The 17,579-nt window shown below is 59.3% G+C and overlaps 2 gene segments (V, D, J or C); both read right to left on the bottom strand.

Moving 5' to 3' along the window:
- Positions 1-215: 215 nt before the first annotated feature.
- Positions 216-6,265, bottom strand: LOC132343266 (immunoglobulin heavy constant gamma 1-like). The segment is given in 2 exon segments: positions 216-1,395; positions 4,832-6,265. Coding segments are annotated over 2 exon segments (333 nt in total).
- A 100-nt stretch (positions 6,266-6,365) lies between these two features.
- On the bottom strand, positions 6,366-8,154 carry IGHG1 (immunoglobulin heavy constant gamma 1). The segment is given in 5 exon segments: positions 6,366-6,839; positions 6,922-7,251; positions 7,378-7,416; positions 7,748-8,080; positions 8,145-8,154. Coding segments are annotated over 5 exon segments (1,041 nt in total).
- Positions 8,155-17,579: the final 9,425 nt, after the last annotated feature.

Here is a 17,579-nt window from a genome sequence, read left to right as displayed (position 1 = left end):
TCAGGCTGGCCTCTGCCTGGGAGGCGGAGTGGAGCCCTAGGGGTGGGTAGCAGGTGGGAGTCAGGCACCCACGGGTCAGGTAGGGATGGGACCAGGGACCCTAAGTGCAGGTGAGTGGGCGCAGGAAGCCCAGGGGCCAGTGGGGGTGGGGCAGCCAGGCTGTGGACTCCTCAAAGGGAGAAGGTGTGTCAACATACGGAGACTGGCCAGTGAGCTAGGTGAAGTAAAGATGCTTTATTGTCATTAAAGAGATAAAGAGACAGCAAAGAGAAAGAACAGGCCCCCACATTAGGCAGAAGAAGCTTCCCAAGCTCTGAGACTGTGGTCCTTCCTTCCAGTCTTAGGGGCAGCGCCTCCCATCCAGAGACGCCCATGCACATTTCTGCAACGACGGGAGAGTCTGTACTGTGAGGTGAGGTGGGGCCCCGGGGCCTGGGGCTGGGCCTCTGTGGGTCTCTGGTCTCGTCTCTCACCCCTGCCCTCGGTGCAGGCCGAGCTCCTGCGGGACGTGTCAGGCTGTTGGCCGCCGGATGGACTGGCTGCCCTGCCGTTCTGTATTCTGGGAGCCTCTCCAGCTCTGTCCACTGGGAACCGGTCAGCAGGCCCCTCTCCAGGCGGTCCATCTGGCTGGACGTCACCCTTTCCCCCACCAGGGCTCCCACAGCAGCCGTGGGCCCAGGCCTGCTCACAGCAGCATCCTCGGTGGAGGTGGCCTGAGTAACTGTTGGTGGTCCTCCCAGGAGCTTCCCTGCTGGGAGGCTGGGCCCCTGCAGACAGCTATTCCCCAGGATCTGACACAGGGGCCTCCCCCACGGACCTGTGGTCTGAATCCAGGCCTGGACAACATGCAGGGGCTGGGCCCTGTGCATACGGTGTGGGAACCCAGCTTCCTCCTTCAGAGGCCCTGTGGTCTGGATCCTGGCCTGGACAAGATGAATGGCGTGGGAGGAGGTGCCCTGTGCAGACCGCCCTGGACCCAGCCTCCTGCTCCTCCAGGCAGAACTGAACTCTGACCTGTGTGTTCCTGGTGGGGGACCCGCAGCCCATTGGTGTCTTGCTGGCTTCCCAGAGGGCCTCGGCATTCATCAGCTCGGGTGGGGTCTACGCCTGCTGTCCACTCGGGTCTCCGGGGGTGGGGGCAGGTTTTGGTGACCGTGAGGCCTGCGGGTAGAGATTCGGGCGAGGCTGGCCAAGAGGTCAGAGGTCGCTGGGTCAGAGCGCAAAGGAGCAGGCCTGGTGCAGGTTGATGCTCGAAATAATGGACGCTGTCCAGTCGGGTCTGTGGCCAATCTGGACCTGCTCACAGGAGCTCTAGGCTCCCTGCCCGATCATATTTCTGTAGTCGGGGACGATCGTCCTCTTCAGCTCCACCACTGATGAGAAGATCCACTTCACCTGGGTAGGGGGGGAACAGGGTGAGCAGAGACGACTCATTGTGGGCCTCCCCCAGGGGCAGTGATGAAACAGCGAGGGAACAGAGAGTGGACAGTGAGGGTCAGTGAGGGGACGAGGAGTGGACACAGAGTGATAGAAATGGACAGTGAGTGGACAGTGAGGGCCAGCGAGGGGACAGACGGGACAGTGAGGGGACAGTGAGGGTCAGTGAGGGACAGTGGGGGCAGTGAGGGGCCGTGAGGGGCAGTGAGGGGACAGTGAGGGCCAGCAAGGGGACAGACGGTACAGTGAGGGGACAGTGAGGGACAGTGAGGGACAGTGAGGGGACAGTGAGGGACAGTGAGGGACAGTGAGGGACAGTGAGGGGACAGTGAGGGACAGTGAGGGCCAGCGAGGGGACAGACGGGACAGTGAGGGACAGTGAGGGGACAGTGAGGGGAGGAGGAGTGGACACAGAGTGATAGAAATGGACAATGAGTGGACAGTGAGGGCCAGCAAGGGGACAGACGGTACAGTGAGGGGACAGTGAGGGACAGTGAGGGGACAGTGAGGGACAGTGAGGGGACAGTGAGGGGACAGTGAGGGCCAGTGAGGGCCAGTGAGGGGACAGACGGTACAGTGAGGGGACAGTGAGGGACAGTGAGGGACAGTGAGGGGACAGTGAGGGACAGTGAGGGCCAGCGAGGGGACAGACGGTACAGTGAGGGGACAGTGAGGGACAGTGAGGGACAGTGAGGGGACAGTGAGGGGAGGAGGAGTGGACACAGAGTGATAGAAATGGACAATGAGTGGACAGTGAGGGCCAGCGAGGGGACAGACGGGACAGTGAGGGGACAGTGAGGGACAGTGGGGGCAGTGAGGGGCCGTGAGGGGCAGTGAGGGGCCGTGAGGGGCAGTGAGGGGACAGTGAGGGGACAGTGAGGGCCAGTGAGGGGACAGACGGTACAGTGAGGGACAGTGAGGGACAGTGAGGGACAGTGAGGGACAGTGAGGGGACAGTGGGGGCAGTGAGGGGCAGTGAGGGGCAGTGAGGGGCAGTGAGTGGACAGTGGGGGACAGTGGGGACAGTGAGGGACAGTGAGGGGACAGACGGGACAGTGAGGGACAGTGAGGGGACAGTGAGGGGAGGAGGAGTGGACACAGAGTGATAGAAATGGACAATGAGTGGACAGTGAGGGCCAGCAAGGGGACAGACGGTACAGTGAGGGGACAGTGAGGGACAGTGAGGGGACAGTGAGGGACAGTGAGGGGACAGTGAGGGGACAGTGAGGGCCAGTGAGGGCCAGTGAGGGGACAGACGGTACAGTGAGGGGACAGTGAGGGACAGTGAGGGACAGTGAGGGGACAGTGAGGGACAGTGAGGGCCAGCGAGGGGACAGACGGTACAGTGAGGGGACAGTGAGGGACAGTGAGGGACAGTGAGGGGACAGTGAGGGGAGGAGGAGTGGACACAGAGTGATAGAAATGGACAATGAGTGGACAGTGAGGGCCAGCGAGGGGACAGACGGGACAGTGAGGGGACAGTGAGGGGACAGTGAGGGCCAGTGAGGGGACAGACGGTACAGTGAGGGACAGTGAGGGACAGTGAGGGACAGTGAGGGACAGTGAGGGGACAGTGGGGGCAGTGAGGGGCAGTGAGGGGCAGTGAGGGGCAGTGAGTGGACAGTGGGGGACAGTGGGGACAGTGAGGGACAGTGAGGGGACAGTGAGGGCAGTGAGGGACAGTGAGGGGACAGTGAGGGCAGTGAGGGGACAGTGAGGGACAGTGAGGGGACAGACGGTACAGTGAGGGGACAGTGAGGGCCAGCGAGGGGACAGAAGGTACAGTGAGGGGACAGTGAGGGACAGTGAGGGGACAGTGAGGGCAGTGAGGGGACAGTGAGGGCCAGCGAGGGGACAGACGGTACAGTGAGGGGACAGTGAGGGACAGTGAGGGACAGTGAGGGACAGTGAGGGACAGTGGGGGCAGTGAGGGGACAGACGGTACAGTGAGGGGACAGTGAGGGACAGTGAGGGACAGTGAGGGGGCAGTGAGGGCAGTGAGGGGATAGTGAGGGACAGTGAGGGGACAGATGGTACAGTGAGGGGACAGTGAGGGACAGTGAGGGGACAGTGAGGGACAGTGGGGGCCAATGGGGTCAGTGAGGGGCAGTGAGGGGACAGGGAGGGACAGTGAGGGGACAGTGGGGGCAGTGAGGGGCCGTGAGGGGCAGTGAGGGGACAGGGAGGTGACTCTGAGGGGACACTGGGAAACAGTATGGTCAGTGAGGGGGCAGTGAGGGGCCGTGAGGGGCAGTGAGGGGACAGACGGTACAGTGAGGGGACAGTGACCGGACAGTGAGGGACAGTGAGGGGACGAGGAGTGGACACAGAGTGATAGAAATGGACAATGAGTGGACAGTGAGGGCCAGCGAGGGGACAGACGGGACAGTGAGGGGACAGTGAGGGACAGTGAGGGGCCGTGAGGGGCAGTGAGGGGCCGTGAGGGGCAGTGAGGGGACAGTGGGGTCAGTGAGGGGCCGTGAGGGGACAGGGAGGTGACTCTGAGGGGACAGTGGGGGACAGTACAGTCAGTGAGGGGACAGTGACAGGACAGTGATGGGATGCTGAGATTGATAGGGAGAAAATGAAGGGTCACAATAGGTGATTAAATAATTATCTGACTAGGGGATTATAAGTTGAAAAATATGGGAAACTCCTATAAATTAACGATTACTCAAGAAAGCAGGTTGATTTAACCACGAGACTAAGCAGTCTTGTTTAGCAACAAAACTACAGCAGAAGCCTGGGATATGCTGCAAAACAGTAAAGCGACGATGGCGTGAGACCCCCATCCAGCCCAGTGAGCTCAGTGAGTTAATGACCCCTGAGTTAAAGCAGGCTCTCTGCAAACAAAGAGCAGTCATTTACGGGAAGGTGACTTTCAAAATGAAAGACCCTCATTGTACTGAGTTCTAGACTATTTCTGGAGTCTACGACAGTCCTGACCTGACCATCTTGGGAAGGAAAAGTAAGCTCCTCTAGCCTACCTGGGGGAGGAACTGATGACCAAAACATGACCGTTACCCAAGAGAGACCAAGAAGGTGTTTTCCCTTCCCCACTTCTCCTTTGATGGAAAATGGTGTCCACGAAGTTCTCAGGGAGCAGCAGTGCGCCATCACCGCTCGTAAGTGTCACAAGCCTCCTGGTCTAAAAACTCATTACCACTCTACCCTTGCTGAATTCTCCCCGCTGACATGAAGGGTGGCGCGTGGTACAGAAGCTCTTCAGACGCCCCCTGAAATGACCCAATCTGTTTCAAGGTGACAGTGATGGGAAAACGAACAGACAGAGAGGGACAGTGAGGGGCAGTGAGGGGCAGTGAGGGGCAGTGAGGGGCTCTGAGGGGATCCTGGGGACAGAGGGGGCCCGAGGGCCAGCAGGGTGGCCTCCCACCTTGAAGAGGGTCACGGTGGCGCTGTAGCAGACGCTGAGCAGGAAGAGTGTGATGAAGATGGAGATAGTCGTCCAGAGCCCGTCCAGCTCCCCGTCCTGGGCGTCCGCACAGATCTCCTCCTCCAGCAGCAGGTCTGCACAGGGAGGGGTGGTCAGTGCTGTGTCTGCCCACGGGGGGCTGGGTGGCATCATCAGGGCCTCGGGGCAGGGCTCCCTCTGGGTGGGGGGAAGGTGGCAGGATCCCCCCATGGGCTGGGCAGGGATCACCTGAGGTCAGTCTCTGGGCCCCAGCCCCAGACCCCACCCCTCCAGCCCTGGCCACTGTCTGGGCCTGGCCTGTGGTGTCCTGTTCCCATCCTGAGCTGTGCCCTGAGCTGGGGCCCTGACCCCACCTCCCCCCAGGACAGAGGCTCAGTTCCTGGCCTCCTCTGCCCTGGGGGCCAGGCCTGGAGCCGGGAGGGTCAGCAGAGCATGTGAGCCTGGGCCCTGCCCCCAGGGAGGGAGGGCAGACAGCGCCGGGCTGTGTCCCTGTGCCTGAGGGGTGAGGGTGCCAGGACGAGGGGCTGAGGGGGGATCTCAGCCTGCTAGGGAGGGGCGTGGGTGCCCCAGGGGAGGCAAGGAACGGATGTCTGACCTGGTCAGTGTGGTCAGTGTGGGAAAGGGCCACTGAGCAGCCCATGGGCGCTGGAGGGTGGGGACCAGCTGGTGTCCACAGGGAGGGCTCACAAGACCCAGCTCTGGGTCTGGGCCTGTGGGGTCACCCCATGGGTCCCCGAGTGCGAGACCTGAGTGTGTGTAGGCGTGTGGGTGTGACGGGGTGAAGTGTGCTCATGTGCGGATGCACACCTGAGTGCGTGTGGAGGAGGCTGGGTGCGGGCTGTCTTGTGTGCGTGCGGGGCTGGGGCTTGTTGTCTGTGGCTCTGGGCTCCGTGTCTGCAGGGAGCAGCTAGGTCCCTGCCCTGGACATTCAGGGCTCCCGGCCTGGAGCCCTTTCAGGCACAGGGATGACCTCCCCATGGGCGCACAGGCCTGGCCCTGGGCAGGGAGAGCCGGGCAGAGCCTCCTGGCTGAGGGAGGGCGAGGCCTGACCTTGGGAGCCTGAGGGTGGAGCAGGGCCATCCCCCGGCCACGCGTGGCTCCAGGCAGGCCCAGAGTGGACACAAGGACTCTGGACACCCAGGGACAGGGGCCTGGGGACAAGGATGTGGCCCTGCCCCACAGCGTGGGCTGGAGCAGAGGCGGGAAGCATTGGGCCTCAATCCCTGAGGGTCTCGGGGGCTTCCCCGGTTCCTGTCCAGAGGCCGGCCCAGCAGGTGGTGGCTGGAGGGGGCCGTGGAGGTACGCCTCTGGCCAAGCCCCTCCGTGGCCTCGGGCAGCCCCCAGGTGGCCTGCTGGACCCACTCACTGTGTGTCTGGCCCGGAGCGGGGTCAGCTCCCCCACAGATGCTGAACAAAGTGGCCCAGAGTCGGCTCAGCCCACCCCTGCAGGCCTGGCGGCCACCAGGGCTCTGCCTCGGAAAGAACCAGCACAGCGTTGCAGGGTCCCAGGGCGGCCTGGGTGCTTTATTCACGGCGGCCCAGGAGGAATGCACACAGGGAGGGGCTAGGGCGTCCTGGCTGGACCTGGAGCCCGGGGAGGGTGGGCTGGGTGAGGGCTTGCTGGTGCAGGGACGTGAGGCTCATTTACCCGCAGACTTAGAGGTGGACTTCTGCGTGTAGTGATTGTGCAGGGCCTCGTGCATCACCACACACGTGTAGGTGTCTCCTTCCTGCCAGCTGTTCCTGTCCACCCTGAGCTTGCTGTACAGGAAGTAGGAGCTGTCGGCGTCCAGCTGGGGCGGGGTCGTGCCGTACTTGTCCTCCGACTCAGGCTGCCCGTTTCTCTGCCACTCCACGGCGATGTAGTCTGGGTAGAAGCTGGTGACCATGCAGGTGAGGCTGACCGTGCTTTTGCTGAGCTCTTCCTGGGGTGGGGCCAGGACATACACCTGCGGCTCCCGGGCCGGCCCTGTGGGGACAGGAAGGCTGTTAGCACAGCGGTCACTCTGATTGGCCCATGGGGCCCTCCCGGTCCCGTCCACCTGGCCCACCTTTGGTCCTGGAGATGGTCCTCACGATGGGGGCCGGGAGGCCTTCGTTGTGGACCTTGCACTTGAACTCCTTTCCTCCAGTCCAGTCCTGGTGCTGGATGCGCAGGGCGCTGACCACGCGGTAGGTGCTGTTGAACTGCTCCTCTCTCGGCTTCGTCGTGGCTGTGTTTACCTCCACGTCGTCCACGAACCAGGAGAACTTCACCTCGGGGTCATCGTGGCCCACGTCCACCACCACACACGTGACCTCGGGCGTTCCCGAGATTGTGAGGGTGTCCTTGGGTTTCGGTGGGAAGATGAAGACAGAGGGTCCTCCGGGGAGCTCAGGGGCTTTGGGGAAGACATAACAGTTGTCAGCCCCTGGGCAGACTCACTCTTGGGCCCCCACAGCCTCACCTGTGGCCCTCCTGGGCCCTGTCCACATCTGGGGTGTGATGGGGAGACTGGGTGACTTACGTGGGCAACAGTCACAGGGTGATGGTTTGCATGTGGGATCTGCAGAGAGAGCAGACTGGGGGTTACCAGGGGCAGGAAGCCATGGGCTGGGCTTAGGGCAGGGACGGGTTTTAGCAGGTCTGAGCCCAGGGCCCGTCTCTGTGGGTCCAGGCGTGTGGACGTTGACCCGCCTGCGGCCACCGTGGACCTGGCGGAAACTCCAGACAACCCCCTCCCCAAGCCTGCAAGACTGTCAGGAGAGAGACAGACAGGGCCTCCCCTGACACACTGGGCCTGGTTCACAGCACCCCCGGGGGTGGGGCCCCTGCAGGCAGTGGGGCTGACCCTGGTCTCCTGGAGTGGACACCCTCCCCGGGGACCATCTTCTCACCAACAGCCTTGTCCACCTTGGTGCTGCTGGCCGGGTGGGCTACGTTGCAGGTGAAGGTCTGTCCTGAGCTGCTGGCGGGCACGGTCACCATGCTGCTGAGAGAGTACAGCCCGGAGGACTGAAGGACAGCCGGGAAGGTGTGCACGCCGCTCTTCAGGGCACCCGAGTTCCAGGTCACGGTCACCGGCTCGGGCATGTAGCTGGAGACCAGGCAGCCCAGGGTCACGGTGGAGCTGGACTTGTCCCCGCAGCAAGAACTCAGAGGGTAGACTTTCGGGGCTGTGGTGGAGGCTGTGAGAGAGGAGGCTGGGTGAATGTGGGGTCCAGCAGGACCTCAGGAGCCCAGGCCTGGGGCACCTCTGAGCCCAGCCACCACCTGCTTCCAGGGTCTGATGACCGGCCGGCATGGTGGCCACCCGGCTCTCTGTACTGCAGTTGGGGTGTCTGGACACAGCTTGGGTCGGTGAGTGTGGCCTCCTGGATCAGAGCCCAGGGCCCCTTCCCTCCTGTGGGCACCTGGCCCTTCCCATGGCCCCTGCTCCCCCAGCCTGGTCAGCTCCCTGGGCCTGCAGCCCAACTGACTGCCAGTGGGCGCCCTGTAGCTCCTGGCCCCTTGCACTGCCCCTATCAAGCACAGCGTCCCAGGTCTGGCCCCACTTTGGCTCCTGAGCCACACAGGCTGCTGGGACAGGCAGACCCTCGGCCCAGAAGTGCAGCCCACCCAGTGCCCTCAGGGCGCCCCTTCCCTGCAGCCCCAGAGCCCTTCCTCTCGGGTCTTCGCTCCTCCTTGCTTTGTTCTTCATGCAGACCCTCCACCAAACAGCACCCCCATTGTCTTGAGGGGTGGCCTACACCCCTTGTCTCAGCCCTCTGCTTCACCAGCTGCGGCCTGAGCTCTCCCAGCCCTGTGCCCTTGCTCCCTCAGCCCCGCCCTTCACCCTCGTCCAGCACCCACACCACTGGTCTCAGCCCTCTGGACTCAGCTCTGGACAGCTGCGCTCTTGGGCCCCATCTTCTCTGCAGGGCTCACACTGCCCTGTGTCCCTGCATCTGGCCCACAGCACAAATGGCCCCTTGCACCCTCGGACCCTTTCGTACCGATGTGCTCAGCACACACATGGTCAACTGAGGTCGTCGGCAGGGGCGTGACATTCCAGCGCCTGCTCAGCTGCACGATCTTTGTCTGCTCCCCTAATACCCTGAACTCCCAGCCCCCTGCTTATCCCCAGAAGCTGCACCTGCTCCCCCAAATCTCCAAGGGCACTCCCTGTCCTCCCAGCCCCTGCTCACCCAAGTTGTACCTGTTCACCCAAAGCAACAGGGGCACCTCCTGTCCTCGCAGCTTCCTGCTCACCCACAAGCTATTACTGCTTCCAAAAATCTCCAGGGGCACCCCATGTCCTCCCAGCCCCCTGGATACCCTCACAGGCTGTACCTGCTCCCCCAAAGCACCAGGGGCTCCCCCCTGCCCTCCCAGCTCCTGCTCACCCTCACAGGCTGTACATGCTTCCCCAAAGCAACAGGCACACGCCCTTACTCTCAGCCCCCTGCTCACCCTCATAACCTTTACCTGTTCCCCCAAAGCACCAGGGGCTCCCCCTGCCCACCCAGCCCTCTACTCACCTCACAGACTGTACCTGCTCTCCAACTCCAAGGGCACCCCCTGTCCTCCCAGCCCCTGCTAACCCTCACAGGCTGTACCTGCTCTCCCAAACACCAGGGGCTCCCCCTGTCTTCCCAGACCCAGCTCACCCTCACAAGCTGTACCTGCTCCCCCAAAGCACCAGGGGCTCCCCCTGTCTTCCCAGACCCAGCTCACCCTCACAAGCTGTACCTGCTCCCCCAAAGCAACAGGGGCTCCCCCTGTCCTCCCAGGCCCTGCTCACCCATAAGCTGTGCCTTCTACCCCAAACACCAGGGACACTCCCTGTCCTCCCAGCCCCTGCTCACCCTCACGACCTGCACCTGTTCCCCCAAAGCACCAGGGGCTCCCCGTGCCTGCCCAGCCCTCTACTCACCTCACAGACTGTACCTGCTCTCCAACTCCAAGGGCACCCCCTGTCCTCCCAGACCTCTGCTCATCCCCAGAAGCACTACCTGATCCCCTAAAGTTTTTGAGATACACCCTGCTTTCCCGGCCCCCTGCTCACCCTCACAAGCTGTACCTGCTCTCCCAAAGCATCAGGCACACCCCCAGTCCTCCCAGCCCCTGCTCACCCTCATAACCTGTACCTGCTCCCCCAAAGCACCAGGGGCTCCCCCTGCCCTCCCAGCTCCTGCTCACCCTCACAGGCTGTACACACTCCCCCAAACACCAGGGGCTCCCCCTGTCCTCCCAGCCCCTGCTCACCCTCACAGGCTGTACCTGTTCTCCCAAAGCACCAGGGGCTCCCCCTGCCCTCCCAGCCCCTGCTCACCCTCACAGATTGTAATGCTCCCCAAAGCACCAGGCACACCCCCCTTTCTCTCAGCCCCCTGCTCACCCTCATAACCTGTACCTGCTCCCCCAAAGCACCAGGGGCTCCCCCAGTCCTCCCAGCCCCAGCTCACCCTCATAACCAGTACTTGCTCCCCCAAACACCAGGGACACCCCCAGTTCTCCCAGCCCTTGCTCACACTCACAAGCTGTACCTGCTCCCCCAAAGCATCAGGGGCTCCCCCTGTCCTCCCAGCCCCTGTTCACCCTCTCAAGCTGTACCGCTCCCCAAAACACCAGGGGCGCCCCCTGCCCTCCCAGCCCCTGCTCACCCTCACAGGCTGTACATGCTCCCCCAAACACCAGGGGCTCCCCCTGCCCTCCCAGCCCCTTGCTCACCCTCATAACCTGTACCTGCTCCCCCAAAGCACCAGGGGATCCCACTGTCCTCCCAGCCCGTGCTCACCCTCACAGGCTGTACACGCTCCCCCAAACACCAGGGGCTCCTACTTTCCTCCCAGCCCCTGCTCACCCTCATAACCTGTACCTGCTCCCCCAAAGCACCAGGGGCTCCCACTTTCCTCCCAGCCCTTGCTCACCCTCACAGGCTGTATCTGCTCCCCCAAAGCACCAGGCACACCCCCTTACTCTCAGCCCCCGATCACCCTCATAACCTTTACCTGTTCCCCCAAAGCACCAGGGGCTCCCCCTGCCCTCCCAGCCCCTGCTCACCCTCACAGGTTGTAACGCTCCCCAAAGCACCAGGTGCACCCCCCCTTACTCTAAGCCCCCTGCTCACCCTCATAACCTGTACCTGCTCCCCCAAAGCACTGGGGGCTCCCCCAGTCCTCCCAGCCCCTGCTCACCCTCATAACCAGTACCTGCTCCCCCAAACACCAGGGACACCCCCAGTTCTCCCAGCCCTTGCTCACACTCACAAGCTGTACCTGCTCCCCCAAAGCACCAGAGGCACCCCCTGCCCTCCCAGCTCCCTGCTCACAGTCACAGGCTGTACTTGTTCCCCCAAAGCACCAGGGGCACCCCTTGTCCTCCCAGCCCCTTGCTCACCCTCATAACCTGTACCTGCTCCCCCAAAGCACCAGGGGCTCCCACCGTCCTCCTATCCCCTGCTCAACCTCACAAGCTCTACCTGTCCCACAAAGCACCAGGGGTTCCCCCTGTCCTCCCAGCCCCTGCTCACCCTTACAGGCTGTACACGCTCCCCCAAACATCAGGGACATCCCCTCTCCTCCCAGTCCCTGCTCACCCTTACAGGCTGCACCTGCTCCCCCAAAGCACCAGGGGCACCCCTTGTCCTCCCAGCCCCTGCTCACCCTCACAGGTTGTAATGCTCCCCAAAGCACCAGGTGCACCCCCTTACTCTAAGCCCCCTGCTCACCCTCATAACCTGTACCTGCTCCCCCAAAGCACTAGGGGCTCCCCCAGTCCTCCCAGCCCCTGCTCACCCTCATAACCAGTACCTGCTCCCCCAAACACCAGGGACACCCCCAGTTCTCCCAGCCCTTGCTCACACTCACAAGCTGTACCTGCTCCCCCAAAGCACCAGGGGATCCCACTGTCCTCCTAGCCCTTGCTCACCTTCACAGGCTGTACATGCTCCCCCAAAGCACTAGGCTCACCTCCTTACTCTCAGCCCCCTGCTCACCCCCATAACCTGTACCTGTTCCCCCAAAGCACCAGGGGCTCCCCCTGTCCTCCCAGCCCCTGCTCACCAACAAGCTGTACCTGCTTCCCCATATCTCCAGGGGCCCCCCTGTCCTCCCAGCCCCTGCTCACCCATAAGCTGTGCCTTCTACCCCAAACACCAGGAACACCCCCTGTCCTCCCAGCCCCTGCTCACCCTCACAGGCTGTACCTGCTCCCCAAAGCACCAGGCCACCCCCTCCCCCGCCCTCCCAGCTCCCTGCTCACCTACAAAAGCTCTATCTGCTCCCCCAAACACCAGGACACCCCCTGTCCTCCCAGCCCCTGCTCAACCTGATAACCTGTACCTGCTCCCCCAAACACCAGGGGCCCCCTGCCCTCCTAACCCCTTTTCGCCCACAAGCTGTGCCTGCTCCCCCAGATCTCTAGGGACCCCCCTGCCCTCCCAGCCCCTGCTCACCTGCAGCCTTGCTGCCCCCTGTCCTTGGGCCGCCCCCTCAGCCTTTCTTGCCCCTCTGGCCCCTCTGGAAGCCCTCACCCCTGCCCATCTCCACTCCTCACTCCTTTATTTCCTGGGTTCAGCTCTCATCCCTGGACTTGCCAGGTGCCCACTGGCCTCCAGGCAACTCTCCCCTGGAGGAGCTCTGTCCACCCGGGCCCCTCCTGGCAGAGGTCCTGCCTTTGCTCTCTGCTCTTCTCTATCCCTCCATCCACACCCTCCTCTGGCCCCTTGCTGCCTCCAGTTTTCGGGTCACCTGCCTCTCTCTGGCTCCCACTGCTGGTCCTCAGGCCCTGAGCTCTGGTCAGCCCCCTGTGTCCTGGGGGGCTGTGGGTTCAGCCCCGTGGTGCCTGCTGTGGACATAGAACCCGGCTGGCCCTGCAGCCTTGCCCCCAAGTCTGCCGCTGCCCTCGGCCCCAGCCCAGTCGGGACCCACAGTCCCTGCATGTGGCCCTGCCCTGGGACCGACGCTGGCTCCACTGGCCTGTCCAGAAGACTTCACTGCTCTGGGGTCCTCTCCCTTCCCTGCGTCCTCAGGTCAGACCCTCTTTCCGTCCTGGCTGGTCCTCATGACTGCCCAGCCCCGGCCTCCAGAGCCCCTGGTCATGCACATCCCTTCCCTCCCGCCCCCAAGCCCATCCTGCTCCTCCACGGCCCACAGCCCCCCGAGCTCTCCAGCCCTGGGCAGCAGTGCTCTTGGTGTGGTGCACCCTGTCTGGGTTCTGTCCACACGCTCGTCCTGCACTGTGACCAGGGGCAGCTGCCTCCCCTGGGCCCACTCGGCTGCTCCAGCCCCTCTGGGCATCCTGAGGCCAGTCTCCCTCCAGGGCTCTCATTCCTGTCCCTGTGCGCTCATCCTCGGGGTCCCCACTCACCCATGGTGGGGGCCATGGAGGGGGCTCCCCCACAGCCTGGGGCTCCGGGCCCCTTCCCTGCTCTGGCCCACAGACACATGTGGCTCCTGGGATCTGCGTGCTGTGTCTGCAGCCCTGCTCCCTAAGACTTGGTCACCAGTCCCAGGAGGCGTGAGGGCCCTTCCCCCAGTGCTGTGAAGACTAAGAACAGGAATGAAACCTGGTGACTCCATCTGCCTCCTGAAGTTCCCTGTGTTCTGTGTCTGCAGCCCTGCTCCCTGGGACTTGGTCACCAGTCCCAGGAGGCGTGAGGGCCCTTCCCCCAGTGCTGTGAAGACTAAGAACAGGAATGAAACCTGGTGACGCGACTTGCTTCCTGAAGTTCCCTTTTCTTCTGAGTGTTTTCTGTCTCAGAGGGCCTGGGGGAGTCCAGATGTGACTGAGGTGCGTCTTGTGGGTTGGTGGGGTGGTTTAAGCGGCGCCCTTGCACCCAGGGGAGGAGTGGGAATCCTAGCCGTCACGGTGTTCCTCTTCCTCATGCACTGCGCCTGGTTGACCCACCACATCCCAGGGATAAATTAGGAGTTTGGTGCTAATACATCCACACGACTGCGTATATAGTAGGTAACCAGCAAGGGCCCACAGTGCAGCACAGTGAAGGCCTAAGTGTAAGAATCAGGGGAGAGAAAGGGACACAGGGAATCCAGAAGCCAAGTAAGAAACACCTGCTGTTTGCAGGTGACATGATTTAACACATGCAAAATGCTAAAGAAGGTACAGAAAACCCTAGAGCTCAGGAATGAATTGGATAAAATTTATGGATACAAAATTAATACACAAAAATCTGTTGCATTCTGTATGGCAGCAATGAAATACCATAAAGAGAATTTAAGGAAAGAATCCCATTTACCATCCCATCAAAAAGAATAAAATACCTAGGAATAAACCTTCCCTAGGAGGCAAAATTCCTCTGCTCTGAAAGCTCTAAGACACTGATGAAAGAAATTAAGGTGACACAAACAGATGAAAAGATACTCTTAAATCAGAAGAATCAATACTGTGCCAATGACACTTCTACCGAAAGCAATCTACAGGTTCAGTGTAACACCTATCAAATGACCAATGGCAATTTCCACAGACCCAGAACAAAACTTTTGAAAATTTGTTGGGAGACATAAAGACCCCAAATAGTCAAAGCAATCTCAAGAAACAAAAGTGGAGCTGGAGGCATCAGGCTCCCTGACTTCAGAGCATACTGCAAAGCTACGGCCATCAAAACACTATGGTGCTGGCACAAAACCACAATTATAGATCAGTGATCAGTGAGACAGGATAGACAGCCCAGGAACAATCCCACCCACCTATGATCAATTCATGTATGACCCAGGAGGCAAGAGTGTAAGATGGAGAAAAGACAGTCTCTTGAATAAGTTCTGGAAAAACTGGATTGCTACCTGTTAATAAATGAAATTATAAATTCTCTAGTGCCATGGGCAAAAATAAACTCAAAATGGATTAAAGACAAAAGTGTGAAATGGGAGGCTATAAAACAGAGGGAAACATGGGCAGAACACTCTTTGACATAAATCAAGGTGGTGTCTTTTTGTATTTATCTCCTAATGCTAATGCTATATCACTTCAGTCATGTCCGACTCAGTGCAACCCCATAGACGGCAGCCCACCAGGCTCCCCCGTCCCTGGGATTCTCCAGGCAAGAACACTGGAGTGGGCTGCCATTTCCTTCTCCATCCATCTCCTAGAGTAATAGAAATAAAAAGAAAAATAAACAAATGGGACCTAATTAAGCTAAAAGGCTTTTGTACACCATGGAAAACCATCAACAAAACAAGACTACCTGCAGAATTAGAGAAGATATTTGAAAATCACGTGACCACTAAAGAATAAACTTCCAAAATGTGCAAGCAACTCATACAGCTTAATTAAAAAAAAAAAAAAGAAAAAAAGCTAAACAACTCACGAGGAGAGAGAAAATTGGCCAAGATGGCATGTTCAGGCTCTCTTGCCCCACATTTTGTAAATAGTGACTGTGTAACAGCTGAGATCATTTATAGCACTGCACATGATTGTCATGAGGTTCTGGCTTGGTCAAGGTTTGGGTGTGGTATCCATATGTGAGCTCCACCTAGAAAGTGGCAGCATTTTACTGCTTCTGCTTTATTGACTACACTAAAGCCTTTGAATGGGTGGATCACAACAGACTGGAACATTCTTAAAGAGAGGGGAATACCAGACCACATTAACTGCCTCCTGAGAAACCTGTATGCAGGTCAAGAAGTAACAGAACCAGATAAGGAACAACGGACTGGTTAAAATTTGGAAAAGGAGAACATCAAGATTGTATTTTGTGACCCTGCTTATTTAACTTCTATGCAGAGTACATCATGTGACATACCTGGATGGAGGAAGCACAAGCTGGAATCAAGATTACCAGGAGAAATAGCAATAACCTCAGATATGCAGATGACACCACTCTCATGGCAGAAAATGAAGAGGAACTAGAGAGACTCTTGATGAAGGTGAAAGAGGAGAGTGAAAAAGCTGGCTTAAAACTCAACATTCGAAAAATGAAGATCATGGCATTCATGGCAAAATAGACGAGGAAACAATGGAAACAGTGATAGACTATTTTCTTGGGCTCCAAAATCACTCCAGATGGTGACTGCAGCCATGAAATTAAAAGACACTTGTTCCTTGGAAGAAAAGCTATGACCAACGTAGACAGCACATTAGAAAGCAGAGATATTACTTTGCTGACAAAGGTCCGTCTAGTCAAAGCTATGGTTTTTCCAGTAGTCATGTATGGATGTGAGAGTTGGACCATAAAGAAAGCTGAGTAAAAAATCAATGCTTTTGAACTGTGGTGTTGGAAAAGACTCTTGAGAATCCCTTGGACTACAATGAGATCCAATCAGTCCATTGTAAAGGAGATCAGTCCTGGGTGTTCATTGGAAGGACTGACGTTGAAGCTGAAACTCCAATACTTTGGCCACCTCATGCGAAGAGTTGACTCATTGGAAAAGACTCTGATGCTGGGAGGGATTGGGGGCAGGAGGAGAAGGGGACGACAGAGGATGAGATGGCTGGATGGCATCGCCGACTCAATGGACTTGAGTTTGAGCAAGCTCCGGGAGTTGGTGATGGGCAGGGAGGCCTGGCGTGCTGCAGTCTGTGGGGTTGCAAAGAGTCGGACATGACTGAGTAGCTGGACTGACTGACAGGGGTCACTTTCTCGGTCCTGGTCTCCCGACTGGGCCTGTTCCCTCTACAGGCTGCACTGTGACTGGGGTCTGGGGGGAGCCTCACATCTGGTACTGGGGCTCTCTTGTGTTGGTCTGACAGTGTTTGATCCCACATGCCTTTCTGGTTGTCCCTGAAGGTCTCACCCCACTTTGGGGAGATAGCTTCTGGGCTTTATTTGGGCCATCGTGTGGTTAGGAGACCCTGGATAGCCCCTTATTTGACCCAAACTGAGGCTGATCAGAAGAGGGAGCCGGACCCATGTCTGCTATTCCCCTGTGGTCTGCGTACAGGGTCCCCTGGAATGGCCCTCCGTGTGCCAGAAGCTGCCTGGGGTGAGTTGCCCCCATGTTAGGTGAGTGATGCTGGTTCGGGGTAAACGGCACAGGTCAAGCCCATAGAGATACTTGGGGCTTCTCATCTAAGGCAGCACCTCACAGAGGGCTGGGTCTCAGAGGGTCCAGGTCTCCTGGATCCTACTCCTTGTAGGGTCTTTGATTTCTGTCTCTCTTCTTCTCCGCTTTGGCCCACATCTATTTATCGTCTTAGAAAGACCTGTCTCCTCCAGATCACAGCCATTCCATGTCCAGATGATGGTAATGCAGCATCCCATCCACTCCCTGCAGCAGATTTCAACCAGGTGGCAGCAGAATTCATCAGGCAGAGTTCATGGCCCAAGGTAGGTAGAGTCCAGGAGTCCAAGACCAGCCTGAAGGAGCTGCAGAAGGACTATTACCCTCATCCCCCTGATTAGATTCCTTGGGGTCCAGGTATCTCAGGGGGGATTTGAGGTAGGAGACAGATAGCCCCATGAGTGGAATCAGTGTGGCCGCTCTCTCCTGACTCTTTCTAGGAAAGTTCCCTTAAAGTAAAATCCCATGAATGAACCCTGGGCTAGGTGCTTGTGGTCCCTTGGAAGTGGGTGGTGCCCCTACCAGAGGGTGTGGACAAAGGGCAGAGGGAAGGGGGCAGAGGAGTGAACCTGGCCCCGAGGACCCAAGTGTCCAGCCAGGACACTTGAGTTCGAGCAAGTGGACAAAGCAGGACACTTTGTCCTGCTTCAAATACTTTGATGCCCACAGAAACCCCAGCTCAGACTCCACCACACCTGCTCTGCTGGCCTCCAGCTCAGACTCACTG

The sequence above is a fragment of the Bos taurus genome, chromosome 20 (genome assembly GCF_002263795.3).
Source record: "Bos taurus isolate L1 Dominette 01449 registration number 42190680 breed Hereford chromosome 20, ARS-UCD2.0, whole genome shotgun sequence".
NCBI classification, from domain to species: Eukaryota; Metazoa; Chordata; class Mammalia; order Artiodactyla; family Bovidae; genus Bos; species Bos taurus.
Note: the sequence above shows the minus strand (reverse complement) of the source record. Positions and strands in the feature narration are given on the sequence as shown.